We start from the raw sequence: 16,720 nt of genomic DNA, 5'->3' as shown, positions 1-16,720 counted from the left end.
AAGAGCTTAAAGCTGCTTGCTCAAGTTGTCTTAGATGACAGTATTTATATTACAGTTTCACGGAGCAGCTAAATCAACATCAACTCATTCCATTTGCAGAGCGGAATTTTTAACACTATAATGAAACTGTTCCAATAAAAGCAAAACAGGCTTGAAGAAATACAAAACCCCAGCTTTGGACCTGATTTTTGACAGTGAATTTGATTAAAATACTGCCCATTTTGTTAAAATTCATTGAACAGTTAATACTATGAAGTTTCCCTTTGTCTTTGTGAACTGTGGTTTGCGCCATCCACCACAGATTGCAGCGCCACGGTCGTTACACATTTACATTCCTTGATGTTCGTCACATGTATGGCTGCTGGGTGTGGTATAATTTGTGGGGAATGTCAGGCTACTGTGGAGAAAGTAACTACCTAAGCATAATTTTTAACGTAATTAGAAGTAGCATTATCCATAGTTTAATTATGCCCAGCAAAAGAAAACTAAGTTCCCAACTGTTAATAAAATGTAAAAAATATGCATAACAGCTAGTAAATGGGAAAAAAAGTTTGTATTTTTTCTAAAAACTTGTTACAAATACTATGTTTTCTAACAGTATATCCTTTTTACTACAGATGGTATTTGACAAAGACAGTATTAGGATAATTCAGGGGAAGTGCTTTTTTATGAAACAAGTTTTTTACTTCTGAAAAAGGAAAAATTTAAATTATTATTTTCTTCATTGAATAATTCATTTATTGAAATTTCAGTATAAAGTACTTTTATAACTAAATTGAATGTTATATTTTTTTTCAAATATGTGGTAATTAGATTTCACTGTATATCAGGGTATGTTGATTTTAATCAGTATGATTTAAATCGTGATTTGAATCCTGATTTAAATCATGTGATTTTTTTTTTAATCAGTGAATAAAATCAATTTATAATATGATAATATGAACCTTAATATTTCCTATACTGTATTGTTTAATCCAAGTAATCATGCCTACTTACATAAAAATTGACTGTTGCAAAGATAGAATGAAAATAAAAAGTACTTAATTTCTTCTAAAATGTATTTATAGTTATTTTGAAACACTTGTTAAATATAGGTGGGTGCAGGGCCGCAACTAGGGGGGGCAAGCGGGGCATACGCCCCGGGCGCAAAGCTGTGGGGGCGCCGAAATCGCTTGCATTGTAATTCCTACTAGTGGGTTCATGCATGGAAGTTACAGTAGCACAGAAACTGTTACATGTAGGTACCAAAAATGCTTAAATAGCACCATTTTTCCGTGGGAGGGCCCCCAGACCCCCCGCTTTATTGGTGTGGTATGTGCCAAAAAAGAGGGGGGGGGGGGGGGGGGGAGGGGCGCATGAATCCATTCATGCCCCGGGTGCCAGAGACTCTAGTTGCTGCCCTGGGTGGGTGTAATGTACCTTTAAATGCCACCTCATTTTCTCTCTTCTCTCCTCTACCTCAGGTGTTTGTGTTGTGTGTGTGTCATGTCCAGTGTTGTTAAAAGTACTCGGAATAAGTAAATAGGCTCAATTACAATTACTGTGGTGATAATGTAACTAATTAAAAGTAAAAATTACTTTATATACAAGTAATCAGTAAAATTACAATTACAATTACAATTACTTCCCGCTACAATTTTAAAACTGACCTACGATTCAATTTTTTTACACTTTGTTACTTAATAAACATACATACATATATGTTTTGGTTAAAAAAAAAATGATTTCATGTAATGATTAAATTTATTATCTCTAATTAAATGAATAATATTTGAGGACAAACTTGCTTGAATAACATCAAAAGACTTCATAAAAGTAGCTACCTGTAATAAAAGTAACACTCTTTAAATTTTGGAATTGACCTTACAAAACAATTGCATTTTAAAGTTCTCATCATATAGATTCCCTCTCTTGATGGCAAAAACATCTTTACCAACACTAAAAAGACGCTCAACGGGAGCACTTGACGGTAGCGATGTGTTAAATTTAAAAAATGCAGATTTTAGGATAGGGTAATGTTGGAGACACTGCAAGTCACTATGGATCTTCATTTTTGATAATAGATGTTGTGCATACGATCGTAGCACTACAAGCGTAAAATTATAAACTTTACTAATACAAAAGTGTATGATAATCTTGTTCTTAATTGTATTCATTATACGTTCCGAGAATAAAAGTAACTGCAAGTAAATATAAAGTATTGATTACCTTAATGTATCGATTACAATTAATGTTATGTATTCCGATTACAAGTACGAATTACATTTTTTAAATGTAATTCGTTACAAGTATAAATTACTTGAAAAGTAATCGTTACAAGTAATCCGATTACTTGTAATTCGTTACTTAACAACACTGGTCATATCTCCTTGGCAACAGGGTTGTCTTCCAACAATGTCAAATGCTATTTTTAGAACTGTAGGAAGGAAATTTTTAGTTACTTCTTTGGTATGTCTGGTTTGGTTCAGTCAACGTTAAGAAATCGACTGGATACAGAAAAAGGTGTAAAACTTGTATTTTTGTTTAAAATTTTAAATAAGTAATATTTTATGTAGAAGTTTTACTTTGAATACTCTCGTATGTGTGCAATTCTGAGAATAAGGAAGAAAGGAAATTGTGGTTTTGGTTTAAATTACTTTATTTAGAACAATTGGACTATAAGACTATAAGGGATGACAGAAGTGACAAAGTTACATTTAAATATGATATGTTTTCAATGATTTAGTTATTTTCTATAAGACATCTTTTTTTTACTAATGTTAACTATGTTACTGTACTAAAAATTTTCATAAAGTGACATTATTAATGTTTCCTTAAAACATTATGCAATGTAAAATGTGGTTATTTCAAAGAAAGAAAATTAGGCTAGTTGTCTTTACAAAATAAATTAATCTGTTATTAATTGTACTGTAGAGCAAAGTCAAGTCATGAAAACAATCATGAAAATGTACTTTATATTACACAGATTACAATTTTTTATATTTTAATCAAAAAAATCATATTTTAATCAAAAAAACCTGATTTTAATCTAAAAAATCTGATTTCTTTGATTTTTAAAAAAAATCAGGATTTTTTCATACCCTGCTGTATATAATTGTGGACTTCCATGTGGTCTCTGTTATATCTTAAGGAGAAATGTAATCTCAAACTGTATTACTCAAAAACTACCCCCGTCTTAAATGATGGAAACTAAGTTATAGTTTATGCAATATAAATCGAAGTTGGCCGTACCTGTATGAAGCCTCATGTGCACCTTGAGACTTCCTTTGGTGGAGAACAGACAGCCGCACACATGGCAGTCAAACATTTTCTTGCCCTCATGAATCTTCAAATGGCTCACCAACGTTGACTTGACAGTGAACGATTTGCTGCAATGGCGGCACTTGAATGGCCGCTCACCCGTGTGGATCCGCTTGTGCCTCTCAAGGTCTGAGGGTTTGCGAAAGCTCTTCGGGCAGTAGCTGCACTGGTGTGCAAACAGTGGTTCCATCTGGTACCTTTCCTCAGGATCCTGGTACACCAAATACATAATAAGTATTAGTAGAGAGATGATAGTAGTAGGGCTTTTCTGATACCAAATTTCGGTATTGAAAAACAAAATATATTAAGCATTCTGCTAGTGTAACAAGGTATTGGTACAGGTATTGGAGGCATGGGAAAGTAATTTTTTAATACATGGTTAAAATTGTTTATTCAAATAAAATTCACATTTAAAATAAAAAAAAATAAAAATAAATAATAATAAAAAAAAACAACATTCATTTCGTACACATGGTAAAATCAAACAGTGCAACAAAATGATTTGCCAAGCCACCAAAAAAGATGCTCAGCTCACATACACTAACTGTCAGCAGGCCAGGCCTAGCAGTATGTTGGCCAGCAGGTGACAAGGCAACAAGTCTGTCTGCTGCACAAAAACAAAGAACCACCCCTCCACAACCTCCTTAAGCAACCACCAAGACCATTCATCCCTCAACTATCCCTCTTCGTTCCGGTCAATGTATGCTAACCACTAGCCGGCAGCAGGCAAGCTGGTCGCGTCACATCTGGCTGCAGCAAGGACAAATAACCACCCCTCTACTCCCTCCCTTAGCTCCCAGACCGTGAACCCTCATCTTCTCCTATGCTAACCACTAGCCGGCAGCAGGCCGGATCATGCAGGCAAGCTGATCGTGTCTCTCTTTCCCTCCCTCTTTATGTTTATTTAATTTCTTATCGCTGACATAAAAAAAGAAACATTGTTCTGTTATGAATTTTAAATTTTGACGTGACGTCTAATAAATCTATGAACGCCGGTAGCACGCACGAAAAAGTGTCCCACTACGGATGTGTCCTGTTTGCTCATTGTACGCATGCGTGGAATCTCTCTTCATGCTCATTGTATGCATGCGTGGCATCTCTCTTCCACTCGATTGGAACCACCATCAATTTGACTTTTCAATCATATTTTCGTCGTTTCAATTATTAATATTATGTAATTTAACGATCGTCCATCGATTTTCAGCACAATCGGTACCGTTATTTAAAAGTAATGTTGAATATTCAAATACGTTTAGAACCAACAATAGTGTTTTACAGTTACACATAATAATTCAAATTACACCCGGGATCTTTTGCATAATGTTTTAAAAAATATTGTAACACATTATAAATAAATTTGGTGTATTTGGGATGCGTATTTGTTATCAAATCATGTTATAAAAACCAAATAATATTATTCCCCTACCCTGAAAAAAAGTTTATATATATATATTAGAGATGTACGAACCTGCAAATTTTTAAGTCGAGTCGAGTCGAATTATACAATAATTAGTTCGAGTCGATTCGAGTCTGAATTTTTATTTAAATCTTTGACACTTAAGTCGAGCTTGAATATTTGCACTTTACTGCTAAAAGTCCTTAGATTGGCCCACGTAATCAAATATATTTAAAATACAAGTATTAATACAAATAATTAATTTAGAATAAATTCTTAACTGATATAATACAATTCAATAATTGAGGTATAGAGCATAGAAGAAAGTATTTTCTGAATTTTTAAATTTTATTTAACAAATATTGCCCAACTATGAAAATTAAAAAATTTGATATCTCCTAAAGTATTTGGAATTTCTTATATCTGCCGGCTTTAATGAAAAGAGGAATTTAAAGAGCATATAATTAAAGTATTTTCAGTTTTTAACATTTTTTTTCCACAAATACCGCTCAACTACATATGTATTTACCTTATTTTGGACCGAACGAGTTAGCTGCGGCCTGCAGCATTCACGAGTCAATAAAAAAATTAATATAATTTAGGCTTGTTGGCGCGAAGGTTAGGTTACGTTTCACACAATCATTAGAACATTTCTGAAAACTTTCACTTATGGGAAGTGTAAGGCCGTGCTACAATTAACGCAACATTACAATAAACGTTCCCATAACAAATATAATACATTTAAAGATTATTGCTACAACACTAACGCCGTTACGTTGCCGGCCAATCGCAAGCTGGCACTTCCAACCAATCCATGCTTTTGTATTTGTATTGAATAGTTACACTTTATAAAATACTTTATACTTCATAATTAATTTTAACTTGCCACTTAACTTGGATAGCAAACAATTATACAAAATGCAATCTCGCCGAACGTAATAGAGTAAACAAACACGGAAAAAAAATTCATGTTCGCCAACCTACACTTCCTAAAATTAGTGGAGCAAAGTTTTTTTTTTAACTGCCATTTCGTGATTGGTGGCGTATCAGTCGCAAACATGCGCTCTGTAACACAAATATAACGCTACCGTTAATTTATTATTGTAACGTTGCGCCGATTGTAGCACGGATTTACTAAAAAAAAAGTAAATTTGGGCCGATATTATGATTATAAAATTGAATTCGTGTTTTATTTATTAAAAATGTGTTCGTCTTCTTTGCTATGTGGCCACACCTGTTAAGTTGGCAATATGTAAAACTAAAATATAAATAATATGGCCGATTGTCGTCATTGTTTGTAAGTACGTGTTTCGGTCTTACGTACGTATTTTTAGTGTCGGCCGAAGTCACGTAAAGAGATATTAAGAATTGTAATTCAATTTTATTATATTTTATCATCGAGTTTTACCCAATTTCCTTTCGAGTTTCGCCCCGTCGAATAAAATAAACTCGAATGCTGAGCAGAGCCGAGCTGATGCTACTCGCTCGACTCGACTCGAATTTTCGAGTCTCGGCCCATCACTAATATATATATATATATATGTGTGTGTGTGTGTGTGTGTGTGTGTGTGTGTATATATATATATATATATATATATATATATATATATATATATATATATATGTATGTATGTATGTATATTTATATCATTTGAAACTTCTAGTTTTCATGTATGGCCTCGTGACCGTGCGGTCAGCGTCGCAAACTTCCACTTCAAAGGATGTCGGTTTGAATCCTGGCAGGTACAAAAATTTTTTTGTACTTGTAAAAATAAATATGGCACACGCAACATTTCAATAGTAATAAATATAATTGAATTAATGAATGCAAATAAAAATAAATTTATTAATTAAATTGTACATTTCATTTCACTCCTTTGTATCCGTACAAAATAGTGATAACTTAATAAAAATGATTCAAATTGAAAAAAAATTTTCTTCCTCAAAGAATATATTTTAAATGCCTAAATGGTTTGGTTGCAAAAGCCTATTACGGCTCAGTCTCAGGCCGAATATGATATTTCCTTTTCTTCTGGATCAATCATTTTATCAATGTTGTTATGACGTCACGTTAAACTATCATCCATAAACCGACTTTACAGACAACCAATTTTTTGGACAATGATTTTTTTTAATTTACAAAAATATGAAACAACATTATGGTTTTTGTTATACATAGTTTTTACTATATATTTTATATTATTAGGTACATACGTTACAACTTTTTGTACAATGTTTATCAGTGTATATGTCACACACACTGTTTATCACTTATGAATTAAAAAAAAAAAAAATAGTGACCCTTATGAGAGTTTTTTACTTTGGGTAAAAAACAGATAATCATAAGATACTGGATGGTTATATATATGCCTATGTAATTAACATGCATAGGTTTTGAATACATATAACTTCACTAGAAAGTAAAAATATTTGCATTCAGACATCTCAGAATCAGCTTGTGAAGTATCCTGAACTGCGCCTGTTATTATGTCTACTGCTCGTCTGGCGCTTGACAAGTAACAAAGCTTGTCCCTAGTTGCTGCAAGAGAAGAAATTTAAAAAAATTAACTAGCCAGTGTTTGTATGCATGCATTTAGCGAATAAATGTGACCATAGCCTAAGCAGTAATGTTGATGGTTGTCCCTTTCTCTCATAGTCTTGACAATGCATGAAGCAGATAACTCACTTCGAACTTTTCCCCATCAACATTATTTTCACATGAGATTTCCCATGCTTTCTAACTGCAAATTTCATGACTAACACTACAGCCATCCTTTAGCAATTCTGGTATGTACTGCAAACATACTATTTTATTTATGTAAACTTCCAGTTCTTGGATCAATGAAATGCACGCAGCTAAGTAATAGTGCTTTGAAATGCAACTTTCGTATTCCTCCAGACCTACACAAGTTTCGTTTTGACTGTAAATGGTTTGGCATATTATGTAACATGGTTCGTACAATCTTGTGCAATAAAAATTATTAAGTTTTAAGAACCCCTTTTCTTTATTATACATAGGTAGAAAACTATTTGTACTTTCCCAAAATTCCTCAAGAAAATAACAAAGTAAAAAAAAAAAACCATAAAAAAATTTGTGTTACAGATAAGCCCCTATAGTCGAGAATGATCTATGGAACTCATATCATACCCAAGCATAGTGTTTATCTGAAATGTGTAGCCTTAACATTTAATTTTATCACTACGTAATTACTTTTACTTTATAATTCAAAGCAGGAAAGCAAAAACACCTTTTTAGTTTGAAGGTCAGATTCAAAATACGAAAAACAAATTCAAAAGGTTTTTAAGTATAAAATCTCATCAAGCGGCCCACAATTCGCCAAATGTACTGCACAAGCGCAAAGTGATGTTTGCTGCAATGTAGAATACACAATTTAAAAACTTGCATTTATCTATTACTCGACTTTCTCAGTATTTATTAGGGTGTTTTTAAGGATTTTTTTAGTGAAATTTAAAGACTTTTACGCTTTAACGGCCCTTATTCAATAAAATATAAGAACCCAATTAGGATATTATGGAGTGGTAAGAACCCTGTGTAATCTGGCATCTATTAGGAAAATTACAGTTAGGGACTCTAGGTACTGTGGCAAGTAATGTTTAATCTCAAATCGAAATGGGAGTTGGGAGTAAAGAGAGGAGGAGGTGATGGAGGGGGAAGGGGTGGTAGACACAATAATAATAATAATAATAATTCCTAGTAAGCCGGTTTGATTTTAAGAATTTGACTCGACTCAACTAAAAAATTATCAAGCGTGGACATGACTCGACCCAAAAATTTGCAGACTCGTCCATCTCCAGTTAACTGCAGGAAGCGTGAGCCAAGGAAGCCGCCTACCTTGACCTCGCTTATGCGATCCTTCTCCGCCACGGAGGCGATGAGGACCTCCTCGGAGAGACTGGCCGCTTCGCCCGGCGGCCGCTGGGCCAGCTGCTCCGTCTCCTCGGAGCTCAGCTGGATCACACCGCGGGGCCGGCGCCCTTGCCGACCACGCCAGCGGTGCGACGCCACTTGCAACGCCTCCTGCTCCGAGGCGTGCGACTTGATGTGGTGCAGCACCCGTGCCTCCGTCTGGAACGCCTCTCCACACACGCCGCACTTGTGCTTCCTGCCAACAAGACCACACGTACTTCAATTCCAGTACACGGAAATTAAATAAACACAGACCGGATTTATTCAAAACCAAATATTAATTTAACGTGTAACAAGCATATTTTTAGGCGCACAAACAGAATATGAATTTCACAGTCCCATAAAAGTTATTATTACTTACTATTACAGATGAATAATGGCTCGTAGGTACATGCATGACAGTTAATTTTCACAGTTTATGTTCATGTAAATATATTTAACATATTAAAGCAAGAAATATTAATTCTATGTTCATGACATTATTTACAATGGGAACAGCAAGTTATTTTGATTATAGTCACACAGTTCCAAAACTAAAAAAAAATTTAATTGTTCAGTTACATGCCTACAGAAATTAATCATATGGAAAATAAAATGTGAAAAAATATAATATTTATACTATCTATAAATTTTTTTTTAGGTTTTGTCCTTGTGCAAGAAGAATACAAAAAAAAAAAAAATGAATATTCAACTTTAGTGGAACTGGTATAAAATGAACAGGTTCTACACTAGTTGCAAATGAAAATCAAATTAATGAATCCATACAAAATGTTCATTCCCAGTTATGAAAATTGCTGGCAAATGAGAAAAGCCTGTCATGTTTCTTACCTATGATACTATATCCAATCCTATGCACTATATCCAATAATGATATGAATAGATAAGGACACATGTTTCACAAAACACTGACTAATCTAAGAAAAGCACCAGTCAATTCAGCTAGATGCACGATACACTTAACAGTCATGCTAACCAACATTAATCGTCAAGGCAATTTTTTTTTTTTTTTTTTAATAAATTCATCAGTATGGAAGAATGTTGTAAAATTTCTTGTAACCATTACGAAATTAACAATTATAAATAGGCTCCTGAATATATCTTAGTTTTGTTTGTTTGATAGTTTTATATCACAAAGGCTTAAGGTGACATAACCACCAAGATTATAGTAGTCTCCAAACCATTTAGGTACAGACAGAGTGCTCATATAAATTTGGGTCATGCCAAAAACTCCATTACATGAGCGAAACACTTGTTACAGCCTGAGATAAACATTCACATCTTAATTTATTAACACATAAATGGGCATTAAAGGTTACAAATTCAGAAGATTCCTGATTATTCATTCTAATGGGAACATCTGAATGCCTTATAAATGCAACTTTTTTATTTATTTATTTTTAATTTTTATTTTTTTATTTTAGAAATTTGAAGAATATCAGAGAGACAAATACCTTTCCTCCCTGTGTCGAGACATGTGCTTGGTCAGGGCAGCAATGGTGTTGAATTTGGAACCGCACTCCGAGCACTCATGAAGTTTACCTTCATGTTTCTTCATGTGAGCCTGCAACCAAGATGGGCTTTAATAGATTACTTGCTTTTCCATGCGACACATCAAACAAAAAATTCATTCAGACAGCTGAGCTGATACAGATAACCGACCACCACAATCGGGTGAAATTCTTGGTGCAGAGGAGTGGAAGGGTGATGGGGAGGGGAAAACCAAACTAGAATTATGACCCAATTAGTGATCACAAATTTACATTATCAAGTTAAAAATTGAAAATAATTAAAAACATGGGAAAAAAAAAACACTTCTTAACAGCCAACAACTAAGTTAATTGATATCATAGAAAATCTCAGTTTTGTAACAGACTGTATTTTTAATCAAAAACCTCTCAAAGTTCTACGCACTAACCCCAATGTTTCTTCAGCTTCTAGATTCCTTATAGGAAACTTATTTTCTTCGAGGCTTTCAAAATACTTTTTTACTTCTCATACGATTGCTCTATTTCACTGAAATTATTTTGTCCTGCCAGGAAAGTTTATAGTTTCGGAAATAGAGGTATTCGAGGGAGCTCAATATAATGTAATGGTGAATAGGCAAGATGCAGAAGAAGTTTAAATCATAGCTCTGCCAATCCTTGCTCAGTGACATGGCTTGAATGCACCGGTGCGGTCTCATGGTGAAACACCACCTTCATTTGGACACTCCTACACAATTTTTAACTATTGCCCCCCTTAATCTGTTCAAAAGTGAAGCATAGTGTTCTCCAGTAATGTTTTACTTTTTCAAGATAGTTAGAAAAATTCCTTTAAAGCCTGAAAAACAGACGGCATCACCTATCCAACAAATTAAACACATTTCGCCACATGCAATCCATTGTCTTAACTGCTGTTTCATTTCCGAGATTATTTAGGTGTATTCATGTTATCTCCATTGTTAACACACTAAGCAAAACTCTACTGTATTATTCTTAAACATTTGCGAATTGTTGGTAAATGATTGCATGGAAATTTGCTTTTCCTCTGGAGGTTTTTCAGATGCAAAACTCATTATGCAAAATGAAGTGAACTCACAGTTATGCAGGTAAAATAGGAATGATGGTCAATAAATTCCACACATTTAAGCAGCACATGTTGCTGTTTAATTGAGAGTATTGCCATTAAAAGTCAGAAGCAAATATTTTCTGCCAGCTTTTCGGAAGAACAGTGGTACCTCTTAAATACTGATTCTTTGCAAATTCTTATGTGTTATGTGTAAACACTTGATTGAATAATTATTGTTTGTTTTACTTTAATTCATAACAAAAAATAATTTTGGATAATGATTTATTTTTTGCACTCACCTTAAGGCCACTGTTGGTATTATACTGCTTATGACACTTGTTACAGCTATATGTTTTCTCACCAGCATGGTACAGCATGTGTGTCTTAAGCTGAGATTCCTTCTTGAAGCTCATTGTACATTTACAGCAGCTGTAAACAGTGCAAACTATTTGTTATAAATAATACAATTCAATAAATAAACCATATAAAACCTTAAAACACCACATTTTTAGATCCCAGAGCCATTAAAAAAAAAAAAAAAAATTAAAATTTAGTTAAGTTTATTCAAGCATTAAAAAAAATTCAGTAAAAGCCATATTCAAGTACAGTAGAAGTATACAGTGCTCAATAAACATTATTAGTAAGAATTTTATAATATTTTGTTTTAAATATGTAATGCATATTACTACAGGTGTTTCAGTTGTATTCCTCCAGGTAGAAATAACTGTATAAATTAGTAATATACTAAAAAAAAAAATTGGTTGTCTGTAAAGTCGGTTTACGGACGATAGCTTAACGTGACGTCATAACAAAACATTGATGAAATGATTGATCCAGAAGAAAAGGAAATATCATATTCGGCCTGAGACTGAGCCGTAATAGGTTTTTGCAACCAAACCATTTAGGCATTAAAAATATTATATTCTTTGAGGAAGAATTTTTTTTTAATTTTTCAATATTTTGCATGATGAAATCTACCTCTGCATACTTTTATGAATAAAACTGAATCATTTTTATTGAATTATCACTATTTTGTATGGATACAAAGGAGTGAAATGAGATGTGAAATTGAATTAATAAATTTACTTTTATTTGCATTCATTAATTCAAATATATTTATTACTTTTGAAATGTTGCGTGCGCCATATTTATTTTTACAAGTACAAAAAAAAATTTTGCAGCTGCCGGGTTACGAACCGACAACCTTTAGTTTAAGAGTTAGCTACGCTAACCACACGCCCACGAGGCCATACTAAGGTAATGTAGTTTCAAATGTTATATATATATATAAAACTTTGTTCACGGTAGGGGTATACTATTAACACGATTTTATAACAAATACGCATTACAAATACACCAAAATTATTTATAATGTGTTACAATATTTTTTAAAACATTGTGCAAAAGATCCCGGGTGTAATTTGAATTATTATTTGTAACTGTAACACCATTGTTGGTTCAAAACGTATTTGAATTTTCAACATTACTTTTAAATAACCGTACCGATTGTGCTGAAAATCGGTGGTCGATCGTTAAATTACATAATATTAATAATTCAAACGACAAAAATATGATTGAAAAGTCAAATCGATGGTTGTTCCAATCGAGTGGAAGAGAGATGCCACGCATGCGTACAATGAGCAAACAGAGCACATCCGTAGTGGGACACTTTTTTGTGCGTGCAGCCGGCGTTCATCGATTTATTAGAAGTTGTCACATCAAAAAAAAAAAAAAAAAAGAGCTGTATTAAAAAAGTTTATTTTACCATGTCTCAAGCAAATTAACTAACTTTGCAGAACGTAACTCTTTGATGGAATTGTAGATAACGACTTTCATAGGTAAATAGCAGCTTAAGCAGAGGTGTATGGACATTGCAAGCTAAAAATGACACCAATACCAATACAGCACCCAATCTTAAGTGCTCCTGGTGGCCACCAGAACAAAGTCAGAGTTGTTCAGAACTATCGGACATCTAGCTATCGTCTGTGAGTAATTGTGCTACCAGTATAAGTGTAGGATGAAAAAATATGGTTCTCTGATCCAGATCATTTCGCAGACAGCGATTATCGATGAGTAGGGCCTGGAATTTTTCGCGATCGCGAATTTTGCGAAAATTCGCGCGAATTTCGCATGAAAACGCGAAAAGTAAGTACATTCGCGAAAACCACAACATTTCTATATTACACTGCGAATATATCCCCGAAAAGTACCATTACAGTAGAATCCCGCCGATGCGAGCCCCCTCTGATGCGTCCATTCCGTTTATATGACCGTTTTTTGAGAAAACATGAAAAATTTGAGCAGAGAAAGTCGAAAATTTGAGTAAAATCGGCTGAAAAACAAGTCTGTTACACTTTGTTGGGCTCTATGTGTTCACGTTTATCTTGGCGAGAGCTGTACTGTAAGCAGCCAGGCATACAAAAGACGTCTAAAAATAGATACCACCCCTCTAGACTGGCCACGCGGCAGTGTCTAGAAGAGCTCGGCGCCTCCACTATCGCACGAAAAGCCGTCTCAGCTGTCATGTTATCTTACCCGCCCGGCGGCTTGACGTCATACGTGACGTGACGCGACGCTTACCTCTCCCATCCCCTGCTAATTCTTCAAGGCTCATCCCTCCCAGAGCCACAAACCATGTAAAAACAATTTCCCCCCCCCCTCCCTCCTTATCCAACTAACATTTCAACACATTCCCTCCCTTATTTCAACCTTCTGCGTGAGAAACTGTCAGCGTGTTTTTTTTTTCTCTTTTTTTTTTTTACGCTGCGAAGGGACGTGGAAAAGATAATTGCTTGAGCTGTCAAAATAAACATCGCATCCTGTCGGTCTGTCGCTGTGATTATCTACTCCAAAAACATGTCACAGCATTTCAGTATAGCATTGTTCTTATTTCTTTCGTTTATAGCCGAATGTTTTCTACTTGATCCACACAAGGTTAAAGTATCCTTTAACCCAAGTCTTGTGTTTCAGCATAATTACCTTATTTTTACATAAGCCGTGTTCGTGTATGGTTTTGATGCTCAAAATTGATCTGGGGTATAGTTCACACTAAGTTTCTTCTCATTTGTGTGCTGGGGTTTGTTCAAGTGGCAACCCCGTGTTCCTCCACTCCATTAAATACGAGCATATCAGTATCAGAAACATGGGTTTTATTGTACTGACAATAGCACAGTGATGTGCAAATTTTGCAACTGTAAAGTTTCATGGGATAGAAAAGATTTCATTGACAAACACCTAAAGTCGGCTAAGCATGTGGCATTGGCAGCCAAAAAAAAAAAAGAAAATTTGTAGTTGCAAACATCTATAGCAACGTGTCTGTTTTGTGTAACTGTTTTGGATTTAATTGGCTGTTATTATGCATATTAGCCAATTCCTAGTATACATGGATTGTTTTTTAAATATGTAAACTATTATATTCAATAACTGCACAATTTAGTCAACATTTAAAATACCGGTAAAATTTCCATTGCATAACGAAAATACCAACTTTAAACCACCGCTTTTCTAATTTGAAAGTACCGCTTTTTGCATACTGAAAACACCGAAATTTTTCAGGCCCTATCGATGAGTAAGGCCAATGAAAAATGGTAAATAAAAAAGGCCCATTTCGGTGAATAAAAAGAGTTATTTCGGTGCAAAATTTCGGTGAAAAAAAAATTTAGTTAGAAAAAATAAATATTTCGTCATTATAATTCTATACACATATATATTTTTGATGTAATTATTGTTTTCTTTGGTCAAAATTTATCAAAAACAATCTTTTAAAGTACATGTACACATAAATTTAGCACGCTGCATTTGTAATTAAAATTCTCAAGATTACATACAAAGAAATTGGTTGTCTGTAAGGTCGGTTTACGGACGATAGTTTAATGAGACGTCATAACAAAACATTGATGAAATGATTGCATACTTTTATGAATAAAATTGAATAATTTTTATTGAAATATCACTATTTTGTATGGATACAAAGGAGTGAAATGAAATCTACAATTTAATTGATAAATTTACTTTTATTTGTACTTATTAATTCAAATATGTTTATTACTTTAACGAAGAGATTATTATAACTATAACTTTTATACATGTTTGCTATTTAACTTCTTCCAAACTGTGTTATTCGTTTAAGGATATGACGATGATAGGAAAAGTAGGAAATGAATGGGAGTGTTTCAAGTTTAATGTGCCTGGAAAAAGTCAAATCGATGGTTGTTCCAATCGAGTGGAAGAGAGATAGATGCGGCGCAAGCGTATAATGAGCGTAACGGGACACTTTTTCGTGCGTGTAGCCAGCGTTCATCGATTTATTAGACGTCACGTCAAAAAAATCGGAAACTGATCAGAAACTTTAGTGGCTCAAGTCCATTTCGACTATCTCTGAAAATAAGCTATTATATATTTCCTGCAAACTAGTCCCCACCAAAACACATTGCTAGCATTATTTCCGTGTTTCACACGTGTCTTTTCTTTTCCAGTTGACTTGCCATCACAGAACTTGCACATCATGATGCCTTTTTCTTTACTGAACCCGTAAAATCCTTCGTCGTCAAATTCTTTAGCTCTTTCGAAAACACAACTTTCGGCATTTTATACATTTATCCACAGTTGACCACGGTAATATGATCTACATGCCACAAAAACTTTAACGGAAAACGATCATAGAATGCGGAAGATATATATTGCATCCACTCAAAAATAAAGAACTTAAACTCGACAGACACGCACTCGTGAAAATAAAGTCATAGAACATTTCGACACTCGTAACTACCAACGCTATCTGTGATTTGTCCACCAGTAGCTAAAGTGATGATGTTTATTGCCACTCTCTACTCTATGGGTGCTAGAGAAGAACAAAAACAAAGATGGCGTCTCACATAATAACCTCTTGGAATAATAAACGTTGTGTGCAGGTTCCAGAATGATTCAACGTGATTTGTCGCGATAAAAGAGGTTAATTTCGCGCAAATATCGTGATTTCGTCATATTTCGTGAAAAACCACGGATTTCGCGCATCACAGCAAATTTAGTTAAAACGAAATGCAGTATATTAACGTCTTATCACTACCAAGTAAGGTTATTTGTATTACACATCACGTGCAAGTGATTTTTTTAAAATTTCGCGATTTCGTCATTAACGAAATTTAACTACCCCTATCGATGAGCCATCTGTCCTATGTCACTACAAAAAAGAGATTCTGTGTTTGCGCGTGTGCCAGTCAGTGAGGGGCTCTTTGACAGTGTGTGTCTGATGCTGTGCTAGTATGAACAGATTTTCATCATGCTGTGATTTGATATGCCTTACCTGGCCCTCTTTTTTGAAGCTCATTTCCTTGAAAAGGTGGACAAGGACACCGGCGTGTAAAAGAATTGGGGGGGAGGGAAGTGACAAGGGGTTGAGATGCATGTTGGGGTCTCAGTGGCCACCTCGCCCCAAGCCAGCCAAGTCTAGGGAAACGAGAAACCCAGACGCGAAAAGTGAGGCCGAGTCACAGAAGGCGCGACATAGTCTTCTTCAGGGATGTGGAGAGGGAGGGGAAGAGGAACTGCCT

The 16,720-nt window shown here is 34.5% G+C and overlaps 1 protein-coding gene across 2 annotated transcripts in view; it reads right to left on the bottom strand.

Moving 5' to 3' along the window:
* The window catches only part of LOC134530313 (zinc finger protein 236-like), a 71,647-nt gene that overhangs the window by 5,301 nt on the left and 49,626 nt on the right, over nucleotides 1-16,720 (bottom strand). For both annotated transcript variants that reach the window (XM_063365038.1, XM_063365039.1), the window contains exons 21-24: nucleotides 11,471-11,600; nucleotides 10,076-10,185; nucleotides 8,550-8,820; nucleotides 3,232-3,511 (exon numbers count right to left, since the gene is read on the bottom strand). In XM_063365038.1, coding sequence (XP_063221108.1) covers nucleotides 3,232-3,511; nucleotides 8,550-8,820; nucleotides 10,076-10,185; nucleotides 11,471-11,600 — 791 coding nt within the window. The remainder of the gene's footprint in view (nucleotides 1-3,231; nucleotides 3,512-8,549; nucleotides 8,821-10,075; nucleotides 10,186-11,470; nucleotides 11,601-16,720) is intronic.

Source organism: Bacillus rossius, chromosome 3, assembly GCF_032445375.1.
Source record: "Bacillus rossius redtenbacheri isolate Brsri chromosome 3, Brsri_v3, whole genome shotgun sequence".
NCBI lineage: Eukaryota > Metazoa > Arthropoda > Insecta > Phasmatodea > Bacillidae > Bacillus > Bacillus rossius.
The sequence above is the reverse complement of the archived record's forward strand: the minus strand, read 5'-3'. Positions and strand labels throughout refer to the sequence as shown.